This window comes from Neopsephotus bourkii, unplaced genomic scaffold (genome assembly GCF_033783945.1).
Source record: "Neopsephotus bourkii isolate Nb327-2 ecotype Australia unplaced genomic scaffold, CSIRO-AGI_Nbou_v1 NB_196, whole genome shotgun sequence".
In the NCBI taxonomy this organism is placed as follows: domain Eukaryota; kingdom Metazoa; phylum Chordata; class Aves; order Psittaciformes; family Psittacidae; genus Neopsephotus; species Neopsephotus bourkii.
The window spans coordinates 6044085-6071820 of NW_026900709.1; the positions used below are offsets into that span (position 1 = coordinate 6044085).

The following is a 27736-nucleotide window of genomic DNA, read 5'->3' on the forward strand; positions in this document are numbered from 1 at the left end:
GGAGGTTGTGTGATTGCAGAATCCCAGCGCCCGTGGGAATTACTGACACAACTCTTTCTTTGATCTAAGGAGTTTCTTGGCGATGTACGAAGAAATTGAGCCCATCTCCATTGAGGTCACCTTTCACATCTGTATCGAGCAGAGCAAACAAACTAGTTTGGAAGGTATGAGTGCTGCAGTTTGCAAACTGTGTGATGCAGGGGGCTGTAATCTTCTCATGACTTTATGATTCAGCATCTTACTGGATATGAGGTCAGTTAGACATCACTACGCTTCGCTGCATGACACTGGATGGATCCAGACTCACAGGATCCAGAGAAACATGCAGCCACATGAAGCCTGCAGCATTTAGAAATAAACCTGTTAAATGTAAGTGTAAATCCCTCCCCTTTCCCCCTCTCCCCCTTGCTTTCCACCTTTTCTAATGATTTAAAATAAAGAACAGAGCAACATTACATCTGCTACTGCTGAAATTCTTAGTGACATGTCATAAGCCCTTCTGGAGTGATTGCTGCTCCAGTCCCTTGAGTGATAGCAAAGCTGTATTTTCTGCCACCTCTGGTGAAACATCATCTTTGAATGGGCCAGCCTGTAGCTTTCACTGTTGGTATATGATTGTGTTAGTGCTGGCTTTGAGTGAATGCCTGTTGCAGTTTTGCAACTTTAAAGTATCAGTTTTGCTGTAAAGACATTTCATAGAAGGATGTAGAATAAGTGGACTGTTTACATGACCGTTAGTCTGTTCTACAGCTACCAAGGTCTAAGGTGCGAGGGATAAGAACACTGTTGGGGGTTACTGGCAAGAATGAGCTTCCAGAGTGAACTCCCTGCTGCATTAAGCTGACAACGCAGGTGTGCCCAGGATGACTGTTTCTCACTGCCATCAGCTGGCACAGTTGCACAGCTTTGCAAAGAGTCTGTTCCCATACTGCTCTGATTTGAAACCACTCCAGATCTGTTTTGTTCAGCCCACTGGTTATGGTTCTGGCTCTGCCTTCAGTGTCTTACTCTGCTTACTTTTCAAAGCTGATCCTAGTCGTGGTTAACTATGAGGTTGGTGAAGTGAATTCTTGCAAAGAGATAAGGGGGGAAAGATCCCACTGTAAAGGCTTGATGTTTCCAGTTATGTATGTGATTTTTTTATTGCTTTTAAAAGTTATTTGCTTGGATTGTGTTTGTGGACTGAACTGCTGATCTGTTTGTTAGGAGGGAGAATGAGCTGCTGCTTTTGAACCCAACTGTGTCATGTCTGATCACAACTGAAGCAGGGGTGGGAGGAAGACAGATGGTGATTGCAGAAGGGGTTGGATAGTGCTATGAGATTCTGTGTCCGTCTTCTTGGGGGAGCTGCTGGCCTCCTTTGTCCCTCTGGCTTGCTATAGGGAGGTGTGCCTGTTTAAATGACTTCACTAATAGAAGTTTGGCAAATAGACTGTTCTGGATTAAAAAGAAGAACCTTAAATAGAAGTATTATCTGTGTTTGATGCTGTTTAATAGATGTTTTTTCCTGCTAAGTGTAAATCTTCGTGGGTCCTGGTAGCACTTCAGCAGCATTCGAAAGCTAATGAGCTGCTAATTATCAGCCCTGCCCAGGCTAATTAGTTCTGTTAAGAGAGGATGAATCTAGGCAGAACTCTGAGCTAATACAGCTTTGCTGCTTCTAGGACTTGAGCTGATGTGTTCAAAACTGGGATGTAGATCTCTGATATGCAGACTGTTCTGCGTGTACAAGCTCTAGGTATTGTGATTTCTTCTAGCAGCCATGGGAGTTGTTTTCTGGCTAGCATGAATGCCCAGTCTCCAGGTGCCAAGAACTTGGACACATTTGACTGATTTCCCCAGTTTAACCATACCTACTGTGCATGTCCCTTGAACCTGGCAGCACTGTGGATGGAGCTTCAGCAGGGAGAGGTTAGAAGGCAGCAGGCTTGGTGTGACAGAAATCAGTTATGAGAGCCCCACCATATTACACCACAGGGAATAGAAACCACCTTGCCTCCTCACAGATGTGAGCTCAGGTGGTTCAGTACAGCTCCTCAGTAGTTTCAGCCTTAAAGCCCTTTGCCACTCTTATGTTTTGCCCAGTGTGTCAGCAGCTTGGAAGGAAAGATCTGTAGGTTTATGACCGTGCAGGACATGGTGTATTTTGTTTTTTGGTAAGATTCATTGTCTTTCTGGGGCAATGGTTTCACTTAGGTTCCTGACAATATTCTAGAGAGAGAGAGAGAGGCTCTATGTGTGGTGCTCTGCAGCAGCCTAATAGTATAGATTTATTAGGCAAAAAGTTCTGTTTATGCAGACAAGTAGGAAAAGTAGCTACTGTAAAACTTAAGTTGGTCTCCCAAAATTGGGAGTGAAAGCAGTCTGGGAGAAAAAGGCAAACTATTTGAGGTTGGTTGGACTATTTTACTAACCCTTCATTACAGAACTTTTTCTTACATCCCCAAGGGAACCTGTTCTATGCATTCCCTAGGTGGCTGCATTTGTGATGCTAGTCAGTGCTACCTCTCAGTCCATCTTCCCAAAGCTTGGTTAATAAGTGGCATCACTTTGGTTCCCCTGTATCTGGTGCCCCATCCTGCTGTCTGCAGGTTCCAGTTCAAGAAGTGATAATACACAGAGTTCGCACATAGTAAACAGCAGGATCCGTAGAGGGGTTGTTCATACACAATAATGTTGATGCCAAATGAAGAAGGGATTAAAATCAAAGGGACTGTGACTGAAAGGAGTGATGTGATTAAACGTATTCATCTGGGAAAAGGCCCTTACTGATGTGATGTTTTGCTTTGCTTTACAGGTACTGTCAGTCCCTGAAGCTTATTTCTTAGAGGGACAGTAGCCCACTTGATTCAAGTCTTCTACCTGAATGCATATTGATTTGATTCCTTTTTGCTACGAAGGATTGTAGCTGGTGAATGTATTTGCCCCACCACCTCTAAGTTAATGGTGTGCCAAGGACAGATAAGAAACAGCTCTTTGTCTGGATATTGATGTGTTATCTTCTTGCAGCATCGCAACACCTTGTGCCCACTGGCAGCACAGGATATGGAGGCTCTTGAGGTTGATGACATTAGCCCTGCCTTGGAAGTGACTGAAGACTTTTTCAATAGTTTTGATACAAAGCTTGAAAAGATTGTGCAGCCCTCTGAGGTGTATGGCGTGCATGAGGTCCCCGAACTGGTTGGGCATGAGGTATTTGACCAGATCACAGAAAGCAGGAACCTGAGGAATGTCGCCTCCTTAGCCAAAAGTACCCTCATCTGGGATCACTGCAAAAATGGCCTCTTGGAAACCAAAGCTCAGACAGCATTCCCCGCCAAAGACCAGCGTGTGGTGCAGAAGGGAACAGCTGCTGACAACCTTGCTTGGGCAGGGGAAGGGGAGACCACAGCTTTTAATATCTTCCATATCTGCCAGCGGAGGAGAGACAGGCCTCGCTCGGTGAATGACATCCTGGGGCAGAATGAGGAAGCCTCCACATTCAAACCAGGGCACAACAGGTCACGCTCTGATATCAGCCATGTAAACTGGGGAGTGGTCTTCACGGGGACCTCCCTGCAGCAGCCACCTGCGCCCGGTCAGGACAATAACTGTGCTCTGCTCTCTTACCTGGCACTAACCAAGGGAGAGGACATCCAAGGAAACACAGGTTCGTGCTGGTGCTTTATTGTTCCTGTTGATATGAGGACTTTCCTATTTGTTTCTGATATTTATCTTGAAAGAAGAGCTGGGTGTTTACATAAAACCAGACAGCCCCCCAAAGCAGACAGCTGTGAGGTAGCTCTTAAGAGGATAGCAGCCAGCACAGTTCTCTTGTCTTTGGTGTAGCTCTGTCTGTTTGTCTGCCTAAGGATCAGTTTTTAAACCAGTCTTCTGTTTTGTGGTTTAAAAACTAAGCATGGTTTACTTTTTGCTTCTATTTTGTTCAGTTTGACTCAGGAAAAGAAAAAGATTTTATGTATTTCTGACCTTTTCCTTACCTGATGTTCCCAAACTGAAAAAAACCTCTGAATGCTAAAGCTCATGGGAGAATGGCTAATCCAAACAGTTTTCAGTTAGAGTGGCCATTAAAAAGGGGGCATACAAAGCTTTACTGTGAGGCCTGAGACCTCTGCTCTGCTTCTTTAAGAAATGCTGGCTGCTCAGTCCATAAACAATTACCAAAATCTGAAGCATGCAATTTGTGCTTGTCAATACATCTCTGCCAGCTTTGTATGGGCTACAGGAAGTCTTGTTATCAGATGGAGGCAGGCGTCTCCAGCGGGCAGTATGAAGCGGAGTTTCAGCTAGTGATACTTCTTCCTTTTCCTTCCTCAAGCGCTGCACTGGAAGAGGTTGTGCTCAGGGCTTCGGAAACACTAACCCAGTGTCTCCGTGTCTGTGATTTATTTTGTAGATGCCAGAAGTGGACCGGGCACTTATGGAAAAGAAAAGCAGCCAGTGCCACCATGATTTTTATAATCTAAATAAAGGCAGGACTTAACAAAGGAATTTATAAATCAAAGGGTTGTGAAAGCAAGCGTGTCTGCATGTATGATGGAATGACTCCAGTTATGAACAGGTAGCCTGTTTAGGGTTAAAACTAACCTTTTGAGTTAGGTTTTCCAGATAAGTCAGCTATTCTGGAGAATGAAAAGCAGGTGCCTATATAGTGTGTAGGTATATGAATGTATATATACCTACAAAACCCTGTAAGTTACTGTGTTATATTGTGACATAGTTGCTTTATCCCAGAGAAGGGTTCTCTTGTATACTTGTATACAAGTATATTTGTATACTTGCTGTATATATGTATTGTATGTGTATATATATTCCTCAGTGTATATATATTGTATATATATGTGTATATATATTCCTCAGTATATATATATTGTGTGTATACACACACACACACACACACACACACACACACACAAGTATGCTTGCTGCTATTTTTGTTCAGGGAGATACATTGGATCTTGTAGAGTGGGGTCTCTGTCCTTCCCGTGGAAGGGATGCAGAACAGGAACACACCTAGAAGCCTGAAGACAGAGCTCTCAGGTTTTGTCAGCTGTATCCTGAGCATCTTATGGGTTTAACTTAACATGAAACGCTTCTGTATGCCTTTTGACCCTGGCTCCCACTTCAGCTGGTCCAGTCCACTTGGCTTAGATCAACAGCAATTGATTGATTCCTTAAGCTTAGCTGTGTTCAGGCAGTCCCTATCACAGTGAGTACCCAAGGCGTGCTGCTTTAGTAGTAGCAGTGAAGTTCACTTGTACTCTTCCCAGCCCTTGAGCAGGCACTTACATTTTTTAAATGCAGTTAGCCCAGTGAAGTATTTCTTCATACAGAAAAAGTGAACAAACTGTGTTAGAGTGTGATGCGCTCTTTATCGTTACGCTTTCATGTTAAACAGTTTGTAGTTGCAAGTTGTGACTGTGAAGACCTCACATCTCTGAAGTAGTTTAGTGAAGTATAGCAATATCGGCACTCTCAAGAAAAACAGAAGTTGACAGGTTTCAGTGAAGGAAGCTCTTGGGTTTAGACTGTCTGCAATAATGTCAGGTACCTTCTAGCTCATCTGAGGTGAACTGAAAAAGGGGGAAAAATGGATTAGTAAGAGTGACTGAAGAACCTCCCCCAGTACTCACCCACAGCCCATCAGCAGTCAGTACCTCTGAAGGGCTCAGCCATGTTTCTTCTATTGCCTCTTGTGAAGGTACAAGGCATTTGTCAGTGCTTGCTGCGTGCCTTCCAAGAGCCTTTCTGCATGGGATGTTTGAAGGCAGGGGTACCATCCTTGAGGAAAGAGAACTCCTGTGCTCTGAAAATGCACTCTTTTAACCTGTTTCCATAACCTGTTCAGCTGCTGTGCAGGTCTTAGAAGGTAGCTGTGGTATTTCTTCCCTCTGTGTTTACAGAAGAGGCTCCTATAAAGTTTGCTGCTACAGTAAGCTGAGCTGAAAAGAGAAAAGCAAAAGCAAGAAAGCAGGCGTTGCAAGTGTGTGTATCTGGGACTGGTGATCATTCTCCACGAAAGACTGAAAAAGGGGTTTTAAGGTTGGCTACAAGCTGAGGCAGTGGTTGAAGGGATCACCGTGGCCGCAGCCTGTGGAGACATCCCTTTCCGGGGTTTTAATGCAGATTAAATGGATGCATATGGGATACTGAGTGCAACTTCAGCCGCTCCTGTCAGTCCTTACTGCAGTAAAGGACTTCCCTCTGGAGCCTGCAGAGGTCTCCCGGTCCTCCGAGGCTGGCCGAGTTGCTGCATAGATTAACTCTTTAACAGTTTTTTTCCTTATCTTCATAGTATATTTATTACTATGAGCTTATCTGTTCCTGCTGCTTGCTTTTTTATAATACAAATAAAATTAAACTGGATCTTTTCCATGTGCTGTGAAAGAAAAGGATCTCAAAAGAAGCTGTGCCTTTTGGGGCAGTATCCGCGTAGGCCTGCTGGCCGAGCAGCTAGTGTGCTAGAGATGAGCACTGTTTGGGCTGCAGAGCAGTGTCAAGCGGGAAGTGGACCTAGCAAAGATGGTAGTTGTAACCAAATTCAAGTCAGGCTTCTGTATTTCTGGGCATGTGGCCTTGCAAACAAAGGGAGAATGCAGCTTCTGTAGTATCCAGCAAAACACAACGTATGAGCATGGATGTTTTCATTCAAACACAGCCACTTCTGAGAGTGTGGGTGCTATGGTACTTTTCCTGGATGGCTGTTCTGTTTGCCTACCATGCCTGTGTGGGAAAATGTCCTTTGTGCCGAGCACCTGCCCAGTGACATACTGTCCTTGCTGCAGAAGGCTGGCAACTTGTGCCCCTCTCTGGCAGCAGCTATGGCGGTACTTCACCAGCCCTATTGGTTTTGGCAGTATGTTCTGCAAGGAAGCTGAGCCTACGGGATTGTACAGCACTGTGGTAAAACAGACGTATCGCAGAAAGGTGTCTGTCTTAAAACTGGCCAACAGGCCCAAATTCTGCTGTGCCTGATTGAGACCAGGATTTCACCATCTTCCTTTGGCAGACTGGTTTAACAAAATGTCTTTCCCCTCCTCTCTTCATGTCTTTTTTCAACTGGCTGGGACCCTAGCCATTGTCTGGGACACTTTCAAGGTATGATCTTGTACTCAGAGTTTGCACAGGGGATGTTTCAAGAAAGGCTTGGGCTCCTTTTCATATAGCTCTGGTACATACTATGTGCTTTTCTTGTGTGTTTTCATAGAGCTAAGACACCTAAATCTGTATTCATGAGCAACACACCACCGATTCACAGGCTAGGGACTGGGGGGGAGCCTTGCGTTCTGAGGAATCGTTTTACAGTGCTGCTTTCTTTTACTCTGATGACCACAGGCTTTATGTCAGGGTGTTTGTTTGCCAGCTATCCTCACCTTCACCTTCAGTAATGGTGGCTGGTACTAGCCAGGGAGGTCTCTGAAGCCTAGTTGCCATTTGTGATTCTGTAAAACACCCCTGTAGCACTGTTCTTTGTGGTGTGTAAGAAGCTACACGATTAGGGCAGACCAAGGCTGTTAATTGCCGCTGGGATGGCAGAACATTATAGGTCTGTGGTGTTACGCAGAAGATAATGGTGCTGAGAAGCAGATGTGTGGAAACAACACTTCTGCACCTTCCCCTTTGGAGAGCAGGAAGCCTCAAACCACTTGGAAATAATCCCAGAGGTATCAGGCCAGTTGGAGAACTGATGTCCCTGTTCCAACCCCCACCCAACCCTGTGGCCAGTTTGTTTTCAGCATTAAAAGGTAGTCAAGGAAAAGGTAACTGTACCACAGAGATTCAGGGCCTATCAAGATTTGAGGAGGCAAAAATGTTATTTAAAATAGAATGCGAGTGGGATGCCCTTCATTGCGGAGGTCTGTAAGTGCCAGGGACTGTCTGCACACCTAGCAAGAGATAGTCCCTTCTTTCGTGAGTTTAAATACACCACACAGTAAGGATAGGGAGGGTGAGCAGGGACAAAGAGAGGTGAGGCACTTTGCCCAGCATGAAATGAGAGTATAATTTAGACTTCAACTCATCTGCTGGATGATGCTAACCCCCCCTGGCAAAGTCAGGGTTTTCAGCACTTGTTCCATGCAGGCTCACTCCTGATCACTCCTTAGGCTTGGGCATCCTTTGAACCATAAGGAGCTGGCAGCAACAGTAGCAGTGGAGGGGGTTAGACTGGGCAGCTACCTCCTCCAGTGGAGGGAAACGTGACCTGCTCTCCTCCCTTGCCTGGGAGGCTGTGGAGGGTGCAGGGTGGAGAGCAGAGGGAGGTGATAGGAGGACCTCACATATAAACACTGTGGGTAAGTTCACAGAGCAGGAGGATAAAAGTAAACAACACTGATGAGTTTGGTTGTGAAGCTGTTCTGGCTGGGAGGGTTATTCTTTATGGAGATTTTTGTTGCAAAATTATAACACTCCATAAAGTTAATGAAAAGATTTCATCTCTTAGGGCAGTGCTGATTGCTTCCAGTGATGTTGTGATGACTTTCATAACTGAATTTTCAGGTTAGTTGTTATCATTCCCTTAGTGGGGTCAGCCAGCTCTCATACCCATTCTTCCAACTTTTTAAAGCTGAATTAAGTGAATTTATAAAAACATCAGCAAATCTATCCTCATTTGATATTCTCACTTCTTTTGCAAGTACTGCTGTTTCATGCATCTCCTAACTGGTAGTAAGTAACAATCTCTTTCAACTCATTATACTTCTGTCTCTGCCAGAGTTGAGTCCTGTTCTGGGCTGGTCCTGCACTTTGAATCCAGCCTCCTTCTTTACAGCCCCCTTCATGCAGGCTCTGTGTCAGTATGCACACTATGCAAGTGTTCCACTTGCTGCAGAGGAGCAAAAAGGATCGGATGGAGTGGCTGGGCAGCCAGGATCCTATAGACATCAGCAGAGTTTCTCATGTATTTCTCATACAATGCCACACCTGAAGGGAAAGACTATATAATTTATTAAGGAATAAACTGTTGAGGTTCTTTAGCCATCTGTTTCAGCAGTTCATTCAGTGAGGAGCTTATTTTTGGTAAACAGCAAAGCCAGTCTCACTAGCAGTGCATAAATCTAAAATGAAGAGCTTGCAAGTTCAACATTTTCAAGGAAGGTTTTGCTTTCCCTAAGCTTAAGGAAGACAATAGAGTGAATGCCCTTATGGTGGAGAGAGATGCTGTTTCTTTATATAAATTAATGCAAACAGCTACCTGGTTACAAGTCCCACTGCTGTACTGGTCCCTTGAAAAGAGATGGCATTTGGGGAAACCAGATCTGGCTAAAATCTGCTGGAAATCTGTGGCTAAATATGAATGCCATCATTTTGGGACCAAGTGCTATCAGATACGCTTGCCTGAAAGAGAAATACCTGCATAACCAGATGGGCAAATAAGTGGGAAGAAAAGACTCTATTTTTACAGTCATTTACAGGACACTGTAGATCTGAGTCACACTGGCTGAGGCACAATTTGCCCCTGATCTAGCAAACCCCATCAAGCCTGTGATTAGCCCAAACCAGTTTGAGAGCATTTTAAGTCCCAGAGGTTCTATGTGAAACCTAACTTCTATGGAGATCAAATTGGAGGACCATTGATAAGAGCTCTGTAACATATGCTCATCAATTACTAAGCACTAGAGAATCCAGAGAGGAGTGCCACCGCAAGAGACAAACCCTCAGAAAGTAGGCATCTCTGCTTCTGCTCTTTCCCACGTTACTTGGTATTACTGCCATCAGAAATGTTTCAGTGTTGGAAAACAGCTCAAGTTTCCCTGCCATACTAACAGGGTTGAAAGTGCAGTCAGTTTTTCAGGAGTATGTATCTTCTGGACATGCTAAGACATTTGGACTCTCTCCTGGGGTGGTGGTTTCACCAGCAGCCCCCCGTGTGGAGAGGGGTTGGTGTGTTCTCTGTGCAGAGTTCCTGGCTGGGACAAGTGAGCAGTTCTCAAAGGAGAGGAGAAACACTGAGGAAGATACTGCCCCGTCCCTGGCTGCTGAGTCTGTCTTTGCTTCCCTCTACTTTTTTTCCCCCTGTTCCCTTGAAATTGTACCTCCAAATGGCTCAGGTGTGGGCTATTTGCTGTGATTATTTCCCTTTTTTCACTCTTCCTCAATTTACTCCCTGTCTCTGTAGGGAGGAAAAGAGATGCAGTTTCTGTTTGGAAGGTGGATGGGAGCGATGGTAACATTTGCTCTCTGAGTGGAAAGGTATTATCCGGCACATTGCGTGTTGAGGAGATAAAGGAGCAGAGGGTTGTAAAGTGTGTGTATGTGTAGCATATGGATTCAACCTGTCTCTGTCAGCATCTATTGCTCTGACCTAAACAATACGAGACATTTAATTTTCATCAAGTTGGCTTCTGGTTCTGTCCCAGTTAGAGCGAGAGCCAATGGAGCTGATTCATGGGAGCTTGAAGGGATGGAGTGGGGCGAAGGAGGGAGACAGGGCTGCCTCTGTGAAAGGCAGGGAGAGATAACCTTTCTCTAACTCAACAAAAGACAAGCAAACCTGTGTGCAGATGAAGGAGGGGTGGCTGGGGGAAGGTTATGAGTTGTCTTATTATCGAGAAGCTTGAACTGTCATCTGTACTTGATGGAAGCGAGAGAGATTGCAGTTGGAGCCGCAGAAGCACTGCCTCCCTGATTGGATTAATAGAAAAGGAAGATGACTCTAGAATGGCTGCCCATTATCTGCACTACAAAGGGATTAGTGTGGGTTTCAGAGAAATTAATGGCTTTTGAGTTAGCGCAGAAATACTAATGAATGTCAGGGCCAGAGATGTACGATGAACAAAATTAGTTCTCTTTTAGTGTGTGAGCGTGCATGTGTATCTATCCATTTGGGCTATGAAAGTGTGCTTTTTCTCTACCATTTTGAGTTTTAGGTTAGGCTTTCAGTTTTCATATATAGCTGAAATACTCTTGAGTAGCTTATTTGTCTGCAAGATGCGGTTACATTGATTTCTTTTCTACCTTTTCAGACCTAGTGCCAAAGTAGCAAATTTTTAACTGCTGTTACAGTTTCAGTCATATATGCAGTAAATTTTTGTGGATGAAGTGTAGAGTGCTTTAAATACAGTGTTAAATGTGGGCTGTGTTCTGAGTATGTGGGTGATGTGGGGAGGCTGAGGCTGAGCTCAAAAAATGAAATCTGGGCGCATCCTTTTTGTTAGTATGGGTGGGAGGTAGCATCCTTCCCCTGTTTCTTTGACCTCCATGAGGTTTGCATACTCAAGTTAAGTGTTATCAAGCAATTAATTCTCATGCATGTTCATAAAGTTTAACTGAAGCTTGTCTACTAAATCCTTATAAATCCTTAAAGTTGGTCTTTATTGAAGAGCTAGCTGAAGCTCTTACACTGTTGCTGCTCTGAATCTTCCTCCTGCTCCTACGTGAAACTCATGCAACCAACTGCAGCAATGCTTTCACCCAAGGATGGGAGCATCTCCTTAGACTGTGGGTTACAGCCTAAGTTCTGCTTTCTCACCAGCTGGTATCAGAAGCCCTTACTTCTGATACCAACTGTCCCCCTCATACTGAAGGAGGGTAACTAAGTCCCTCAGATATTCATAGTCCCTGACTCTCCTTGTGCCCCTGGGAGGGTAAACAGACTCACCTACTAGCCAGCAGTAGTGACAACAGCTTGACCAGCAGTCCTGGCCATGTTATCTGGGAAACCCAATACAGATGGGGTAGCAGTAACTTCTGTACATGCTCATCTTTGGCTCTTTGTTTTCAAGCTTCATCAAGCCCAGATGCTTCTGTTCTCTTATCTCTGCGAGGAAGACACCCTAGGTATACTTGGAGGTGATCATGTCTAAAACTTGTTAAAGAGTGTGACCTGTTAATGAGAGTGGTAACTGGTTAAGCTGAGATGCTGAAAATATTTTGTGCCTCCAGCTGTCTCCCCTATCTGTCTTTCAAAGGTTGTCAGCCTGAGGGCAGAAACCATGAGTGAAACGGCTCCTGTATTGCTTCGGTTTGTGACAATGCTGTGTGTTAAGGTCAATTGATGCTGATTTCGTTTTGACCTAATTGTGCCTGGCAGTGGATGAGGAGCTGTTCCCAGGTGGCTGCCTTGCTCCTGCGTCAGGAATAGCGGTTTCCAAGGGAGATGGACAGCTGGAGGCAGAAACCTCTTCATGTGTGTCTGTTAATTCTGGCACTGTTTGTAAGTCAAGACCCATCACAGATACCCTCACTGGAAAGATGAAGTAGCAGTCAAATGGGAGCAAGAATTGTTCCTCAAGGACATGTGGTTTTGGGGTACCAAGTGTTAAAGTCAGTGTTAAACAACTGAATGCCACTGAATTTATACAGGGACCAACAGAAATGGCATAGAGCTGCATGTCCAGCCCAAGGTGAAAATACAATGTCTGCATGTGGCTGAAGTGGTGCAAATGAGGTTGGAACTAATTTTGTACGGAAACCTTTCTTAAAACTTGGGAAAGCATTAGATAATTCTTTCTAAATCTGTATCACTTTGGTGTCCAGAGTGACTCATATGTGGCTGGTTTTCTGAGGACAAAGAAAATTACCCTCGACTTTGTCTTGAGCCAAGGTTTGTGAAAGGGTCTGCTCTGAAGCACCTGCAGTGCTGAGATGCTTAGATGTATGTGTTTGAGACTGGGCAGCCTCTGACTTTTCATTCTTGGTCATATCTGCTGGTCCTGAGCTCGATTCTCATAAATCAGCAAAGCTCCTCTCTATTAAATGGAGCTGTGCAAAATGTTCTGGTTCTGGATCGTGCTGAAATGTGGTAAGAAACTGTAGTTGTTGGGCACAGTTCTCCATTCTCTGTGTCCTGGGTAAGTCCAGACGGAGTGCCTGGGTGCTGTTCCAGCCAGTTGCAGTGGCCCAAAGGCAGGGATTCCCTGGAACCTGGGGGAGAGAACATGGTGGAGCAGGTATCTTCCTGCAGCCCTATCCAGGACCCCATACTGGAGAAGGTGGAGATTTCCTGAATTGAGCTCTGGCCATGGAGTGCTCATGAAAAGGAGTTTATCCTGAAGGACTGCAGCCCCTGGAGAGGACCCACACTGGAACAGCGGAAAAGGGTTAGGAGGAAGGAGCAGCCAGAGGAACTGGCCATGACCCCTCCTTCCTCTTCCACCTATGCTGCCTGGGACAGAGGGGAGGTAGCGGTTGTGTTTGTGAAAGCACAAAGTTGAGCCTGGGAAAGAGTGGGGCAGAAGGGGAAGGTGTTGTTTTCATTTGCACATGTTTCTCACTGTTGAAATCTATTTTAGTTGGTAAGAAATTACTTGATAATGCTGTACTCTCCTGGACTAGGTTCTGGGAGACTTAGAGAGTTTTGTTGCTCTGTCACTGTTCTCCTGGATAATCTCAGGAAAATGGCTTTGGTTCTCTGTCCCTCTCTTTCCCTGTCCCCTTTTTTGTAAAGTATTTTGGTACCTCTGGATAAAATAGTGCTGTATTCTCGTTTGCTCAGATGTAGTCAGTGCTTGTGTTGGATAATTATAACCTATTGGGTGAATGCTATTTCTGTGATCCTATCCTTCAGATACATCATGTATGAGTAGGAAAGATGTATAAGCCAGAATGACATAGCAATTTGAAACGACTAATTAAAAAGAATTAATGGTAACATTCTCATTTTGTTTCCTCCAGAACACAAGCCAATGTTCCCAAATATTCTGAAGAAGGGATACTTAGAAATCAGAAGAGGCAGCGACAGTTACTGGCAAACCTGTTACGCTGAGCTCACCCCGTACAAACTGTACCTGTATTGCTTGGACAGCAGTGGCAACCAGACTCTTCCCAGCGTGTATCCGCTCATGCATTTTCAAAGGGTCACTGTCAGCGGTTGCATTGAAACCAAAGTGGTGGATGCTGTCCTGTCAGACAACTCGCAGCTACAGCTGAAGGCAGAGTCCTCATGGGAGGCTTTGGACTGGGGACAGAAACTCTGGGAATTGGTGCGTGCTTCTGTGCCTGTTTTCACAAGACCACAGGAGAAACTGGAGAATGTGCCAAAGCCTGAAAATAACAGTGACCTTTCCAAAACCAATGGATTGTTAGAGAAGCCTATGGAGCTCTTCCTATCCATGAATTTGACTGAAAACACTAAAGAGTACCAAAATATCCTCAAATCAGGGACTCTTTATAGGTTGACTGTCCAGAATAACTGGAAGGCATTTACTTTTGTCTTGAACAGGTCTTATCTCATGGCATTTCAACCGGGTAGGCTGGATGAAGATCCTCTGCTGAGCTACAATGTGGATGTGTGCCTGTCAGTCCAGACAGATACTCAGGATGACTGTGACTCTTGCTTTCAGGTCATTTTTCCCCAAGATGTCCTCCGCCTGCGGGCAGAGACCCGTCAGAGGGCTCAGGAGTGGATGGAGGCACTGAGAGCAGCAGCCAATGCTACTAGAAGTTTAACTCAGAACCCACAGGTCACGCTTCGGAACAAACCTGGAGATCGCCCCTTTGGAAACGATCTTAGGAAGAGCAAGCGCCAGTCTGTGACCACCAGCTTCCTGAGCATCCTGACCACGCTGTCTCTAGAGAGAGGGCTCACAGTTCAGAGCTTCAAGTGTGCAGGTAAGCAAGCAGGCTGCAGCACCTGCACCCACTCCCCTTCTGCACCAAAAGGAAGTCACTCAGAAGAGCATGTATGTGTTTTAGCAGCACACAGCCAATCCCTGCACCTCACTATGGCCATAAATACTTTGGAGTGTTAGCCTTTTATTGCACATACAGCACTACACGGGCTAGGGCTGCCTTACAGGGTGGCTCAGTTGTTTTCTTGATTCAGGACACTGGAAAGGTGGTTCATAATCAAAGAGATTTGAATTCTGGACATGATGCAACTTTCCAACTCTGAGCGCTTTTGCTTCTTTTTATTAGTACATCTCCAGGTAATTTTTTGACCTCAGTTTCAGATCTGGGCCTTCTGAGGGGATTCCTCAAAGCATTTATGCTTCCCTGAAACACTGTCATTTGGCAACTTGTGTTCCAGCACTGAGGAACATAATATAACAAAATAAGCTCATCTGCTTGGTTCTTCCCTTGAGGCAGGGATGAAAACATGACCTTAAGCCTCTGCATCTAATTGAAAATCTTGGTTCATTTGGCTGCTGACTCTAGTCCTAGGCTAGATCATGATTTTACCCCTTTGGGAATGAAGTGAAAATAGAGGGGACCCATGTGGATACACAGTCCTTTTACTTTACGAAGGGTAACATTGTGGAACAAATTTGGACGCTTTGTGCCTAAGCTGTACGCGCTGGCTTTAGTTGCAGTCAGAAGTTGTCAGTTTTATCAGAAACAGCTTTTGTGGAGGGTTTTCCTCTTTTGTTATGGGAGCTATGAGGGTCCGGTGTCTTCCCCACTCTGCTCTGGGACAGGGGTCTGATGTGGAGGTCTCCTATTGCTCTGGAGCCACGCTTGGCTCGGGGGGGGGGGGGTGGTTGGGGTTCCAGGACCTGCTGGCTGGCCTGAATCCTGTCCACTGGAGACCTGAGCCCCAGAAGTACTGGGTTGCCCTTGGAACTTGCTGTGGATGCAGCTGGGTTTGTCCCTGTCTAGTAGTCACCCATGGGCAGTGTTCCTGGTCACCTCTCCAGTGCATGGCACCCACCTGCTGTCATGAAGCATCATGAAGATTGTACTCCCTGCAGTTAGTGATGTGGTCACAACATTTGGGCTTCTGCCTGACCTCAGTTCTGTTCTTGGCTGCATGTTCTTTGTGTGAATGCATATTGTTTTTGTTCTGGGAGTAGTTATGTGGCAAACTACTGCTGACACTGAAGGTGCCTGGGTCCTGTGATGACTGTCATTACCTGAACACTGTTGGACAATGGTCATGTCTTACTTTTAAGGACAGTTGTGAGAGTGAAAACTGGAGGAAGACTCTGGGAATGGGTCAAATAAATATGCCCAAGACGGATCTAGCCCAGTGTGTTACCCAGTAGAGAGCTTTATGAAACTCAAGAGGGCAGTGGAATTAACAGCTTAATTTTAAGGGAATGTCCCAAACAAAGTTAAAACTTTAACCCTGTCTCCTAATTTCTTAAGCTCAGGAGAGGAAAAATTCATAATTTTGCCTTTTACTGAGGTCCAGGAGAGTTTCAAGTGAGCATTTCCAATGACCTCCTCAAAAATAGGATCAGGCCCTGGGATGGGAACAACATGCATGTGTTCAATATGAAAGAGGTTTTAGTCTTGCATTATGTAGTATGGGAGCAGACTTTTCTGTGGGAAAGGATGTATTTCCTCTCCCAAACATGGGATGATTGATCTGCACACACTCATGCGTTCCCCACAAAAGTAAGCTGCTCTGGCTGTGTCAGGGTTGCATGGAGTCTTTCCCTGACACACGTGAGGCATTCCCAGTGCTCCCATGGCCTCCTTTTAGGCTACAAAACTGAGTAAACACTTGTGCAAAGAAATGTGAGTGGCGGGGAGGCTGTGAGGAGCCGGCCACTGGAATTCCCTGGACCTGAGGGTGGGGATGCACAGCACTTCCTGTGGTTTCGGACCCTTTGCCATCTGTGTGAGACCCTTCAAGTTGGTTTCTGAGATTTGCCTGGAACTTGTAGCTGTTACCACGGTGCAAAGAAATGAAGAATTGTAATTACAACTGGGAGAAACTGGGGAAACTCGTCTGGTTCAGCAAAGTTTGTGTGAGGAGCCTTTGGAGGCACACCAGCAAGCTGAGACTCTCCTTGTACCTTGCTCCCTGCAGGCAGTTTGCTCTGCTCCCCCTGGCATGGGCTGCTGTTTAACCTAAGGGGCCTGCTGTTGGTAATTACATCTTGCAGGCATTGAGAGCGGTTTTCCCCAGGGCTGCTGGGAGGGGTGAGCTTGGAAAAGGATGAGGAGGGGGGAGGAAGAAAAGTTTTGCTGTGAATTCTTCAGCCATTTAGTGCAAATTCCTGTAATTACCGTCTTTGTGTCCTGTCCCAATGGCACATAATACAGCAGAAGCCTTTCCTAATTGAGACCTTACAGGAGGTACAAATCCCTCCTTTGTTCGGCCTGACAAATTAGTGCCAGAAAGTGGCAAGGTCCGAGTGGGAATCAAAGGCAAGCAACACAAAGATGGAACTTAAGGCTACAGTAATAACCCTCTCTAGTCCTGCAGGGGTGGGAGGGAAGGAAAAGTAATGACCAATGAAAAATGAAGGGTTTTTTTGTTATAAATTCCCTTGACATGACAGCACCTCAGGGCTGCTTTATTTATTTAGGAAAAGTGATTAAATAGTAATACAACAGGGCAGACCATTGTCTCTGGAGCTACCCCCCTTCCTGCAGACCCCTGCTGCCTTGGCTAATTGATTGACAATGAACCTCTGATAAAGAAGGTTGTTGGGAGGACCTGATGGGGACAGTTTTTGTGGGGTTTTTAATTTTATTTTCTCTTTGCAGTCTTTGTGGGGTTCCCCTCCCTGATTTTCTTCCTGTTTGAAATGCCCTCTACATCCCCCTTTCCTTTTTCTCTCTCAGTAAAAGCTTTTCAAGGGGCTGCTCCCAGACAAACAGCTGACACAAGCAGGTAGGGAAGAATGCGAATGTCTGTGCCTCGCTATTGACAGGTTTATCTTGGAATCTGACTAGCACTTTTCAACTCATGATAGAAACCAGGGAGGTGGTGTCAGATGTAGTCATGGGGCACGGGGGACAAACTGTTGATACACTGGAGTCAGAAGGGCAGCTTGAAAAAGGTTTTCCTTTGCTCGGTCAACGCATGCAAACATTTTCGTCACATTTCTGTCTTACTGTGGAAGGCAGGACATTATTTCCCATCATTTCCAAACATTAATGAATAGGCCACTAACAGTGGAGAGGCATGTTTTTTATAAACACCTTTCCTGCCATTACTTACATTTTTTTCTTTGGAATAGCAATACATTTTGGAATATGAGGTTAACTAGAAACTGCTGGCACTGGAATGGCAGTTTCCTATGTCCTTTGCATGTTCATATAACTGCAGGCTCAATCGTGCCCTGTTGCTGGGGTACAGCACTGCTCCCATGGGAAATGTTTGGGACTCGGAGCAAGAGTGGCGTTTGTGAGTGTAGATCTGCTCAGTGAGACTTTGGGGGGACCTCCAGCTTCTCTTCAAATGGATATGAAATTAAAGTTGGTTGCAAGTCCAAGCTCATAAATACCAGGTTTTATCATTTGTTCTTTAATACGTAGGAAATGAGACACGCATCATGTTAGGATGAGTTGTTGGGAGAGCAGTGTTGTTATTTTCTGGTCTGAATTTCAGCTGAACTTAAGTGAAACCCCCAGACTGTTCGTGTTACAAATTTGGGATGAGATGGCTTCCATCAAAACGTGTTTGGCAAGTGCAGCATCTTGCAGACAGCAGTAGCTGGTTCTGAGTGCTCCAGTGGCTGTCCTCTCTCCCTCTTGGGCCATCTCTGGGCTCCTTGGGAATGGCAGGTGCTTCGTCTCCTGGAGGGGAGCACTCCTGGAGGGTTCTGTAAGGAGCAAATGTCCTCAGGTGCCCTTCACTATTGCTATTCCTTTGGCATGTGCCTTCACATTTCTGTAGATGGGGAAGACAAATGGCCCCTGCGCTTGCCTCCTGGTTTGCATAGTTCCTGTTCTTTTGATGCCTCTCTTCCTTTTCATCTTTTATTTTTTCTCTCCCTGTCATTTACTGAAACAGTTTTTTTCAGAGAGGTCAGTTGTGTCTGCCAGCAACTCTTGTTGCTTAGACAGCAAGTCCTAATGGATGGGGGAGTTCCTGCCTTCTGCAAAATGTGCTCTACACCCAAAACACATTTGTTTGTATGGCTTTCCTTGCTCCTCTTCTGGGATGCCTTCTGTCCGTCCTTCCCTGCTTTCTCCGTGTCTCCTCACTTGCCAGGAGGATAAATACAGCTATTAGGGCTTCAGTGACTTGGCTGGCTGAGCTGAACACTAGGTGCGGGGAAGCCAGGGTTAGTAAATGGGCTATTTCCTGAGCTTGCAGCCCTGTCAAATTAAGCAGCAGGTGGAAAGCTGTTGGCTTTCAAGGAGTCATTCTGCCTCTAGTGCTGTGATCATGTGCGTACATGGGGAACAGTCCAGTGCAATAGGCTCAGCTCATGAAGCCTCTGCTCTAGCTCACCCCACAGGTCTGAAACTAGCCCCTCCTGTGGTAAAAGTGAAGTTCCTTTCATTTTTTCCCCTCAATGAAAAGAAAGTATTTTCCTAATTGATTAAAAAACCAAGCCCCCCGAAACCAGGGGCAGTGCTGACTTTGTTCAACTTCTCAAAAAGCCATATAGTTGAAACTTCCCAAGTCCAGATAGTTGAAAAGCATGGGTGCTCCTTCTTTGGATTTAGCAAATTCTTTGTGAGCTGTCATCCCGCCCAGTACCTATTTGTAGCATGACACTGGAATAGAAACACTAGGGAACAAATATTAGCAAACACAGCACAATAATAAAATACCAGAATGCCCTTTGGAAGGTTGTCAGCACACTTGTCACATTTTTAGTCACAAATAACAGTTGTTCTCTCCTGTCCAGGGCTCTTAGGGTTGTGCTTTCTAAGCGCTGTATATATTTTGTGCTTGGTTTCATTTCAGTTGATCTCTTTGTTCCAAGACTTCGGGAGCTTTTTGCCTTCCCTGTATTTGGGTCTCTAAAATCCCCTGAGAATGTGTTCTGCACACTAGAAGTTTCAGTGTTTAAGTATCATCACTTTAGACCAGTCTTCCAGTCTTGCATGCGACTTTCAGGCCCTGCTTCCATTGATTCAAAAGTAAAGCTTCCACTGCTAGCAGTGGTATTTCTAAACTCTTATTCTTTGCTAGCCAGAACCAGCTGAGCAGAAAAAAAACATCATCCGTGTCTAAACTAGTAGTTGGAAAATCCACTGAGTCTAAACAAGGTCACTGATTTGTTGGGAGAAGCAGGGGAAAGGTTTCCAGGCAAGGGTAACTTGAATTTGCATGGCAAGGAGTACTGAATTTGCAGTGGACCTGCATATTTCAAAACACATTGTTGCTGGTCCACGGTGCTTTGCCATGTGGCAGCTCTTGTTTGGGGAATGATCAGATGATACTGTGTAGACTCTCTTTTACTTGCTTGAGTTGATCAAGCCTGTTAGCAGTGATCAGTTATGATCACAAAAGACCTTAATCTTCAGGGGTAAAGTGAGTGATCTCTTCAGTCTGGTTTTAAGATGGCTTGACTAGGGGAAAAGGCAGTGAAAGCTATTAGCTTTTTCTACACTGATAAAAGTTAGGTCTCCCACCTTCCTGGGATTTGGCTGGCACCTTTGCAGAGTGGGATTTGCACCTTCATAGGATTTGATTTGGAGTTGACCTGTTGCTCTGATCACACAGAAGGCTGGCCTGCTCTTTGCTCTGTTCTCTTGCCTACCTTCTCAGTATAAAAATACAAGCATGAGTGTAATCAGCTGTAGGAATGGGAATACCATTATTAATTATGCTCAAATTATCTACTTACTTGTAGCTGGCAGACTTCAAGAGCGGGCCCAGAGAGCGTGTTCAGTTCTCATCCCTCACTAAAGAGCTTGTGAATTACTGAATCCTGCCAATAAGTCATTCCGTAGGAGCTCCCATTCCCTTCTGTGAGGCAGTGCTTTCCAGTCTCAGCAAAACACCAGATATTGCAGAAAACAATCCCTTAAGGGCATGGGGGAAAGAACAGCAAATTAGCTTGAGGTGTGGGGTACTCTTTCTCAGACCTTTTGTCCTGGGAATAGGGAGAAAGGAGTTGAAAGGATACACTAGAACTGTGTGTGATGCATATCTGCATAGCTGTTTTTAATTCCCTTGGAGCAAGTTCTCTGGGGAAAATGACATCTCAGCCTTTCTCAGCATTTGACACTAAAAGTGAAAGAACCTACAATCTAGTAAAATTCAAGTGGGGAAATCCAAGCAAATGAAAAGCTAGTTTCCAAAAGTACAGTTTTATTGGAGCCATTTGGCACACAGCTGGTATTTTTCTGTCCTGATTTATTGGTGAAATGTTGCCATTGAGTTGTATATGCAAAGTGCAAGCCTGTGTGCCATGGGTGTGATTCATCTTGCCTGCTTTGGTGGGATGCTCTGTGGCAGTGTGCCTGTGGGACATCACTAGTAGGATGAGATGGGTTACTCTGGAGTGGCCTGTCTCCCTAGCCCAGCCTACGGCCTGTGGCCAGCAAGCCTAGACTAACTTAGCTGAGTTTGCAAGACAAGAAAGGCAGAGCTGTGCATTGTATCTTCATATGACACTAAGGAAGATGGGAAAGCCGTTAATTAAGGGCTTAGTCCTGAGCTGCAGGTAATAGTCAAGGTTTCCATTGACTTGGAACAGTTTGTCCATCCTTTGGAGTCTATTAAGGAACTAAAGGGTCTAGGAGCTGAGGGCTAGTGAGCCTTTCTTTATTTCTGGAGAAACTAAGCTAGATTATAATTAAAGTGGGATTTGTTCTTTGCTGACATAAATAACATGGGATTTATACGTTGCTTAGATAATTATAACTGGATAGGGTCAAACCCACAGGGAAAATATTATGCCATTAATGGGTTAAGATTTTGTTGATTTGGGTCTTTTTTTGTAGTCCATAAGACTCAAAAAAGTAGGCAAGGTGAGCAAAGTGTCAGGCTTTGCTTAGAGGTGTGTGAGGTTTTTCTTTCTTCAGAAAGAGAATTGCTTTGGAAAAAGCAGTAATGCTGGGAGAAGGACAAACTAATGCAAATTCAAACGTGGGTAGGCATGAAGGAGAGCTGAGCTGGATTCTCAGTCTTCCTTGTGAGCTGGAGTTTTCCCATGGTGGAGTGAATTGGAATAGATGCACAGAAGCACAAGGCCAGCAACTGAAGTAATTCTCACCTTCTCTGTGTTTGTGCTGAGCAGCTAGAGCAATGTTGCCTGTGTGATCTAACACCCTGAAAATCTGTTGCTGTGCTCCTTCTGCTTAGTTTGCGTTATGGCTTTATCAAACTGAAAGCCTTTTGAAGTCTGTTGGTCATTTTCTTTTCTTCATATTGTATGTTGTTTCTAAACGAATTAGCTTCTAAGCTAATCTGTCACAGATTTAATTATGGTACACAGTCATGAGGGAGTTGCTTTTTCCTGATACTGGGCAAGGAACTTTATTGAATAAGGAAAGCATTTGTGTATTTAATTCTAGTTTGGTCTGTGTTTCACTGTAAAGCTGCTCCAACCTTTTCTTGCTAAAAGATTAAAGAAAAAGGTATCTGGATAAAAAAGATACTTGTGTGCGTCTTCCTCGACCATAAGAGTATGGAGCACGCTGAAGTTGGCAGAAATGGGGTTTTCTGCACTTTACAGCAGAGGAATTATATTCAAGCATCTTGGATTTCTCCTTCACACTCTCCTCACCATCACCTTAAGTCAAGAAGAGAGACTCATAACTTTTTAACCTTACCTTCCTGTACTACTTCCCAAAGTCTTAGCACTTGGAAATGAGCCTCTTGATGTTGATACTCCTGCTCTGCTCACAGACATGTTGTACAGAGAGATTCATCTGTGCTCAGCAGCACTTTCTTGCTGCTATTTTGCTAACCCCTATTTTCTTTGCTTGATTCCAAGGCTGTTTTGTTATATTTTCTGTGATTAAAGGTTTTGGATTACTCCTTCCATCTCTTTGCTAACAGTGTACCTACAGCTACACTTCTATCCTCTGTAGCTTGCTCTGTAATATCCTTTAGGTAGGGACAATTTGGAATGCTAGTAAATATGACAGTATTTTCCTTCCTCTAGGCTCAGGGTTTGCCAGACCTTTGTGGGGCTGTTATCTGGATAATATTCTATGTAGGCATTAAGAGTAGGTGAGAGAGGCTTGGTCAGAGTTGTGCCACGTTTTTCCTCCGTCCTTTCTCTAGCTATGGGAAATGTTTTCTCTGCAAACATTAAATGATCCCTTGCCCTAGTTTAGTTTAGACTATTTGTGGAGTTGTGTTACTGATCTCTGAGGTGGTCAGCTACATCTTACTGTCTTGTTGGGAGGGGTGCTCAAGAGTTTAAAGCCAGGAATCAGTACTAGCTTTGCTTCTGGTAAACGTGATGGCAACTTTATGTACCTGAACGTCCAGGTGGAGGATTTCCAAGGGTGTTAAGCCACAAGCTTCCTTCCTCCTCCTCCTTCTCTCTCACTTGTGCTCTATTTTTTCCCATCTTAAAAAAAACAAAGTAGCATAAGTGGTCTGTGCCACAGGACTATGTTTGTCGCACTACATCACTTTGAACTGCATAACATCAAAGAAAATCAGTGCTTTGATAACTTGATTTGAAAGGATTGTAGAAATAGCCATCATTATAAATCACAACAGATGGAAATGGAAAAGATGGTGATTTTCAAATAGCAAAGCTTGTAAGGTAAGGGAAAATACAGAGTAGGTGCCAGTGCCACATTCTCATCTAAAATACCCCAACCTTACAACTGTTGTGTAGCTTTGCAGAATATGATTTACTTGAAGATATGAAGAGGAATAAAAAAATACTCTGTGTAAATATGTGTTTCTGAGGAACAAGGAAACAAATGTGGGCTCAGAGAGCTGGAATAAGGGAGAAATGCTGCTCCGGTAGGAGCTTCTTCCACTTTTTCCTCTTATAAAGCCACCCTTCCTGAAGGGAAGGGAATGGAATCCAAGGTTGCTTGCTGGGACCCTTTTCACTCTGGAGACCTTCAGTTCTTATGGGCTGGACACAGGGAGGAAGGAGAAAGCACACCCAGCACTTCTGTGCTTTGGCATTTCTCTCCTGAGTAAACTCCTTGAACTGGAGTGAGTTTCTGGCTCTAGGAGGTTGCAAGAAATTAGGCCTCAAAATCATCACTTCTCAATTGCAAATATTTTAGTTTAAGATGATGACTATTCAAATCGGAGTTTAGCTTATTCTTGCCTTCAGACTATGAGAATGGAGTTTGGGCCGTAAGACTGTCAACTACAAGTTATCACGCTAGCCTGTGCGGTGGACAGTGCACAGTAGCAGTCAGGTTAAATCAGTGCGTCCTGTCCCATCCTCATCTCAAGATGAGTAAGTGTTAGCTAGTGGGAAGTATTTATAAAGGTTTCAGTGGCATTAAGTTAGGACACTTCAGTCTCATTCAGACACAATTCAGCTACTAGCACTTCATCAACTGGTCCAAACACGTTGACCTAGAAAATACTGCATGTCATTTAGCAGTCTCCGTTTTATCCAATATGAGGAGGTGGCTGTATGTAATGAAAGCTGAAGCTGGAGCCAATTGAGGTATGAGGACGGATACTTCAGTGCTTTTTAGTGATAGGAAATTCAGAGACAACTACTGAGGATAAGATGCAGACCCTTCACTTCTTTTAGCATGAAGAATGTGCTGTACTGCGGTATTGCTAATAAGATCATCCTTTCTGGGGGCTTGTTCCCATTTAGCTTGGGAAAAGGGAATGCTCTCTTTCCTAGTTTTCTTCGTCGTGCTCCATGAGGAGAGGATTGGGCATACTTCTCTGTTTTCTTTACAAAGGGGCAAGACTTCCCCTCTTGCGCTTTTAGAAACATGGGCTCCATAGCAACAGTGTGAGTACCTTCTGGAAGCATCTTCCAGGGCCACTACTCAGGCAAATGTGATGTCAGACAAACAGGACTGGTATTTCATGTCTCATAAGCTGGTCAAAACTTTCACATTTATGTGTGCATGCATTTTAAATATTGAAGGAATAGTTCTATATTTACTACAGAGCACTGATGCTAAGCTTACTACCCAGTGTGCCTGACTTCATCCCTAACAGCATAGTGGAGAAGGACTGCATGGAAACTCTTTTAACTGGCTTGTCAAAAACCTGCTTTTTGAACAAAGGCAAGGAACAGGAAAGGAAATATTGGAAAATGCCTGTTTTGCACTGAGGGAAGTACAGAGTTGTTGACTCCTAAATTCTAATCCCAAGCTACAGTCGTGATATTTTTTTGCTAATATTTGCCATACAAAAATTGTATCTACAGTGATAATAGTTTACAGTCATGATGTTTGGGTTTTCTATTCAGTTATTGGCTGAGATCATATTTTTGCATGTATGTTACGCCACTTGTGGTAGATGTTTATACTTCCACTCTGATCTTATGAATGGTAAAAGAGGACACATTAATATAAGTGTCTCTTTCATCAACTGACTGGTTTAGATATTTTCCTTTTTCAAGAAACTGCATATCCTCACTTAAAAAGAGGAGAAAGAGAGACAGGACATGTCTCACACTGATTCACTTGAGAGTGAGTATTGCAGAGAGTCGGTGCCTCTGGAGTGTGGAAGAGGAGGAAGTGAACTAACTGTGCTGGTCAGGTTATTCTAATTATTTTGATTAGAGCAGAGGGGACACGGTAGCATCAGCTAGTGGGGAGAAGGAGGAGTTCAATTTATGCCTACAGTAGTTGAGCTGAAATCTCTCCTGAAATAAGGATAACTTCTCCTGGCAAAAAAATGATGCCTTTAGTGTGAGAAGTTATATAACTAAACAAATACAGTTAGATGAACAAAAGCAGTCAGTCAGTTAAATTCTGCATTAAAAGCTCTGTTTAAGCAATACTTCTGCCATAAAAGTGGTGCACCAGGTCTCTAGGTCTCTGCTGATCACTATTGCTAACCAGTTCCAGCAGAGACCTTCTGAGTGTACAGCATGTGCTGGAATGAGTCTCTAGTGCTAATTGTGTCTGTAGCTGTAAATGTCATACAGGGACACTAATATTTGAGGGAAAAGAGAAATGTCATCGTGTATGCTGTGTTAAAGAGGTGTTAATAACAACCACGGACATCTCATTGTATCTTACCTAAACACTTCTAGCCTTGCTTCCTGAGCAGGTTGTTTAATGTGACTGTGCTGTCTGTCTTCAACTGTTCACTCTAACCTGTTGGCTTATTTTAGTCACAGCTGAGAGAAAGACAGAGGTGTCAAATACATTGAGTTTCTGTGTGGTTGTGTGGTCAGGTGAAGAAGAGCTCTGCATTGTTCTTTCCAACTAAAGCAGCAGCTCTTGAATACATTGTTTTACTCCAGGGACTGCACCTAAGAGACTATGGGAAGAGGCCAGGGATCCAGCTGTGAAAAAAAGTATCAGGGAGACTTCAGACCTTGTAAGATAAAGGGTAACCCACTTGTAAGGAAAAAATAACCCCAAACCCTGGAGGAAACTGAGCTGTGTCACTAGTGCTAGTCAAGGGCTATTCATTCCCATGTGACTGCTGCTCAGAGTTATTATTCATGGCCTCACTCTGGTTTGCTTTGGCTATGCTAATTCTGTGGCCAAATCCTACCTGCCAAGTCAGCATCCTTTCTGGCTGTCAGCAGGAGCTGGCTTGTGCTCCTCCAGGCAGCCAGTGCTGGCCCATTCTGTTGTGGGGAAAATGGGAGATGTCTGGAGCAAGCACACAGTCATTCTGCAGTCTGGTGTTCTCTATATGAGCTTCAGGTCATGGTTTTCAGATGGCCATGGCTGTTACATGCCCAGTATCTCAAAGCCGGTCTTCTGCCTTTGTTTCTTGAGAAATGCTAAGTATCCTTTTACTGTTCTCTGAACCCTTTGCCATAGATGCCCAAGTTAGTGTAGGTTTTTTAGTATTTATATATTTATTATATTTATTCTTCTGTTTTTTAGGGAATGAGAAATGGCTCATTGGTAAAATAAATAAAATTTAGAAAGGGTCTCATAATTACTTATCTTGAGTGTATACTCTGGCATGGTGTACAAACCCAGACTTTTACCCCCTCTCTCTTCTCCAGGCTGTCAGCGCTCCATAGGCTTGTCCAATGGGAAAGCCAAGGTGTGCAGCTACAGTGGATGGTATTACTGCAGCACCTGCCATGTGGATGACACCTTCCTTATCCCAGCACGGCTCGTTCATAACTGGGACACTTCCAAATACAAGGTAATCTCCCTGCAGATTGGCTTGCTAGTGAGTGAACTGAATTACTCTTTAGATAGAAGCACAGACATTACAACAGATAGAAAGTTACAGGCCTTAACTGCTAACACTGTAATCTCTGTTCCTTTTACCAGAATGAGCCACCCTCAACAAGGCAGATGTTTTCATCAGTTTCCTTACCTGGGCCTAAAACATTCCTCCACAGGAGCAGCCATGCTTCTCTTTCTTGGTGGCATCTTTTCCATCATTGTTTATGTGGTTGTTCAAGAGACAGGCTCTTTTAGCCCTAATCTTTGTACTTCTTGGTCCTTTGAAGAGTACCTGTTTCTTGAGCACAAGGGACTATGAACTGGTACAAGGGACTACACATGGGCACTGCTTGGTGATAGATGCTGAACTGTGGAAATGCCTATGGGAAACTGGCATTCCTCAACACAGTGTTTGCATGGCCCATTATGTGTTCTGTCTCTTGGCATGAACGTTTCAAGTGCACTAGAGGGGCATTGCTATAGCACTTGCTTGGACCAGACAGACGAAAGCAACATGAGGAGAAAATCCTATAGCTGTTCACCTGCCACACAAGCAGCTCCTCTGAAACTTCTGGAATTTGCTATTTACTACTGCCTTGGTGGCTGGTTGCTAGATAGGGCCAACTGACTGCATGCCTCAAAGCATTACACCAGCAAACACAGTAGCAGTGTTGTTTTGCTGTCTCGGGGGGCATATGCTGGAACAATAACAGACTCATAACAAATCCAGACCATGCTAGAGCTTCAGACCTAGCAGCCACTGTTGGGAGAGGCTGTTTGATGTTTTGTGTCTGCGAATATTATTATTATGGGCTATTTGTAAAGGAAAAAAATAACCAGTAAATGCCCTATTAGAGGAAAAGCAGCTGTCTTGAAGAAGAAAATT

The 27736-nt window shown here is 44.4% G+C and overlaps 1 protein-coding gene across 3 annotated transcripts in view; it reads left to right on the forward strand.

The window, feature by feature from the left end:
- The first annotated feature begins 2820 nt into the window (after positions 1-2820).
- PLEKHM3 (pleckstrin homology domain containing M3) overlaps positions 2821-27736 on the forward strand; it is a 72853-nt gene continuing 47937 nt past the window's right edge. For 2 of the 3 annotated variants that reach the window (XM_061378369.1, XM_061378380.1), the window contains exons 1-3: positions 2821-3649; positions 13615-14550; positions 26679-26824. In XM_061378369.1, the coding sequence (XP_061234353.1) occupies positions 3046-3649; positions 13615-14550; positions 26679-26824 (1686 nt within the window). In that variant the 5' untranslated portion in view covers positions 2821-3045. The remainder of the gene's footprint in view (positions 3650-13614; positions 14551-26678; positions 26825-27736) is intronic. The other variant, XM_061378389.1, reaches the window with a different exon arrangement.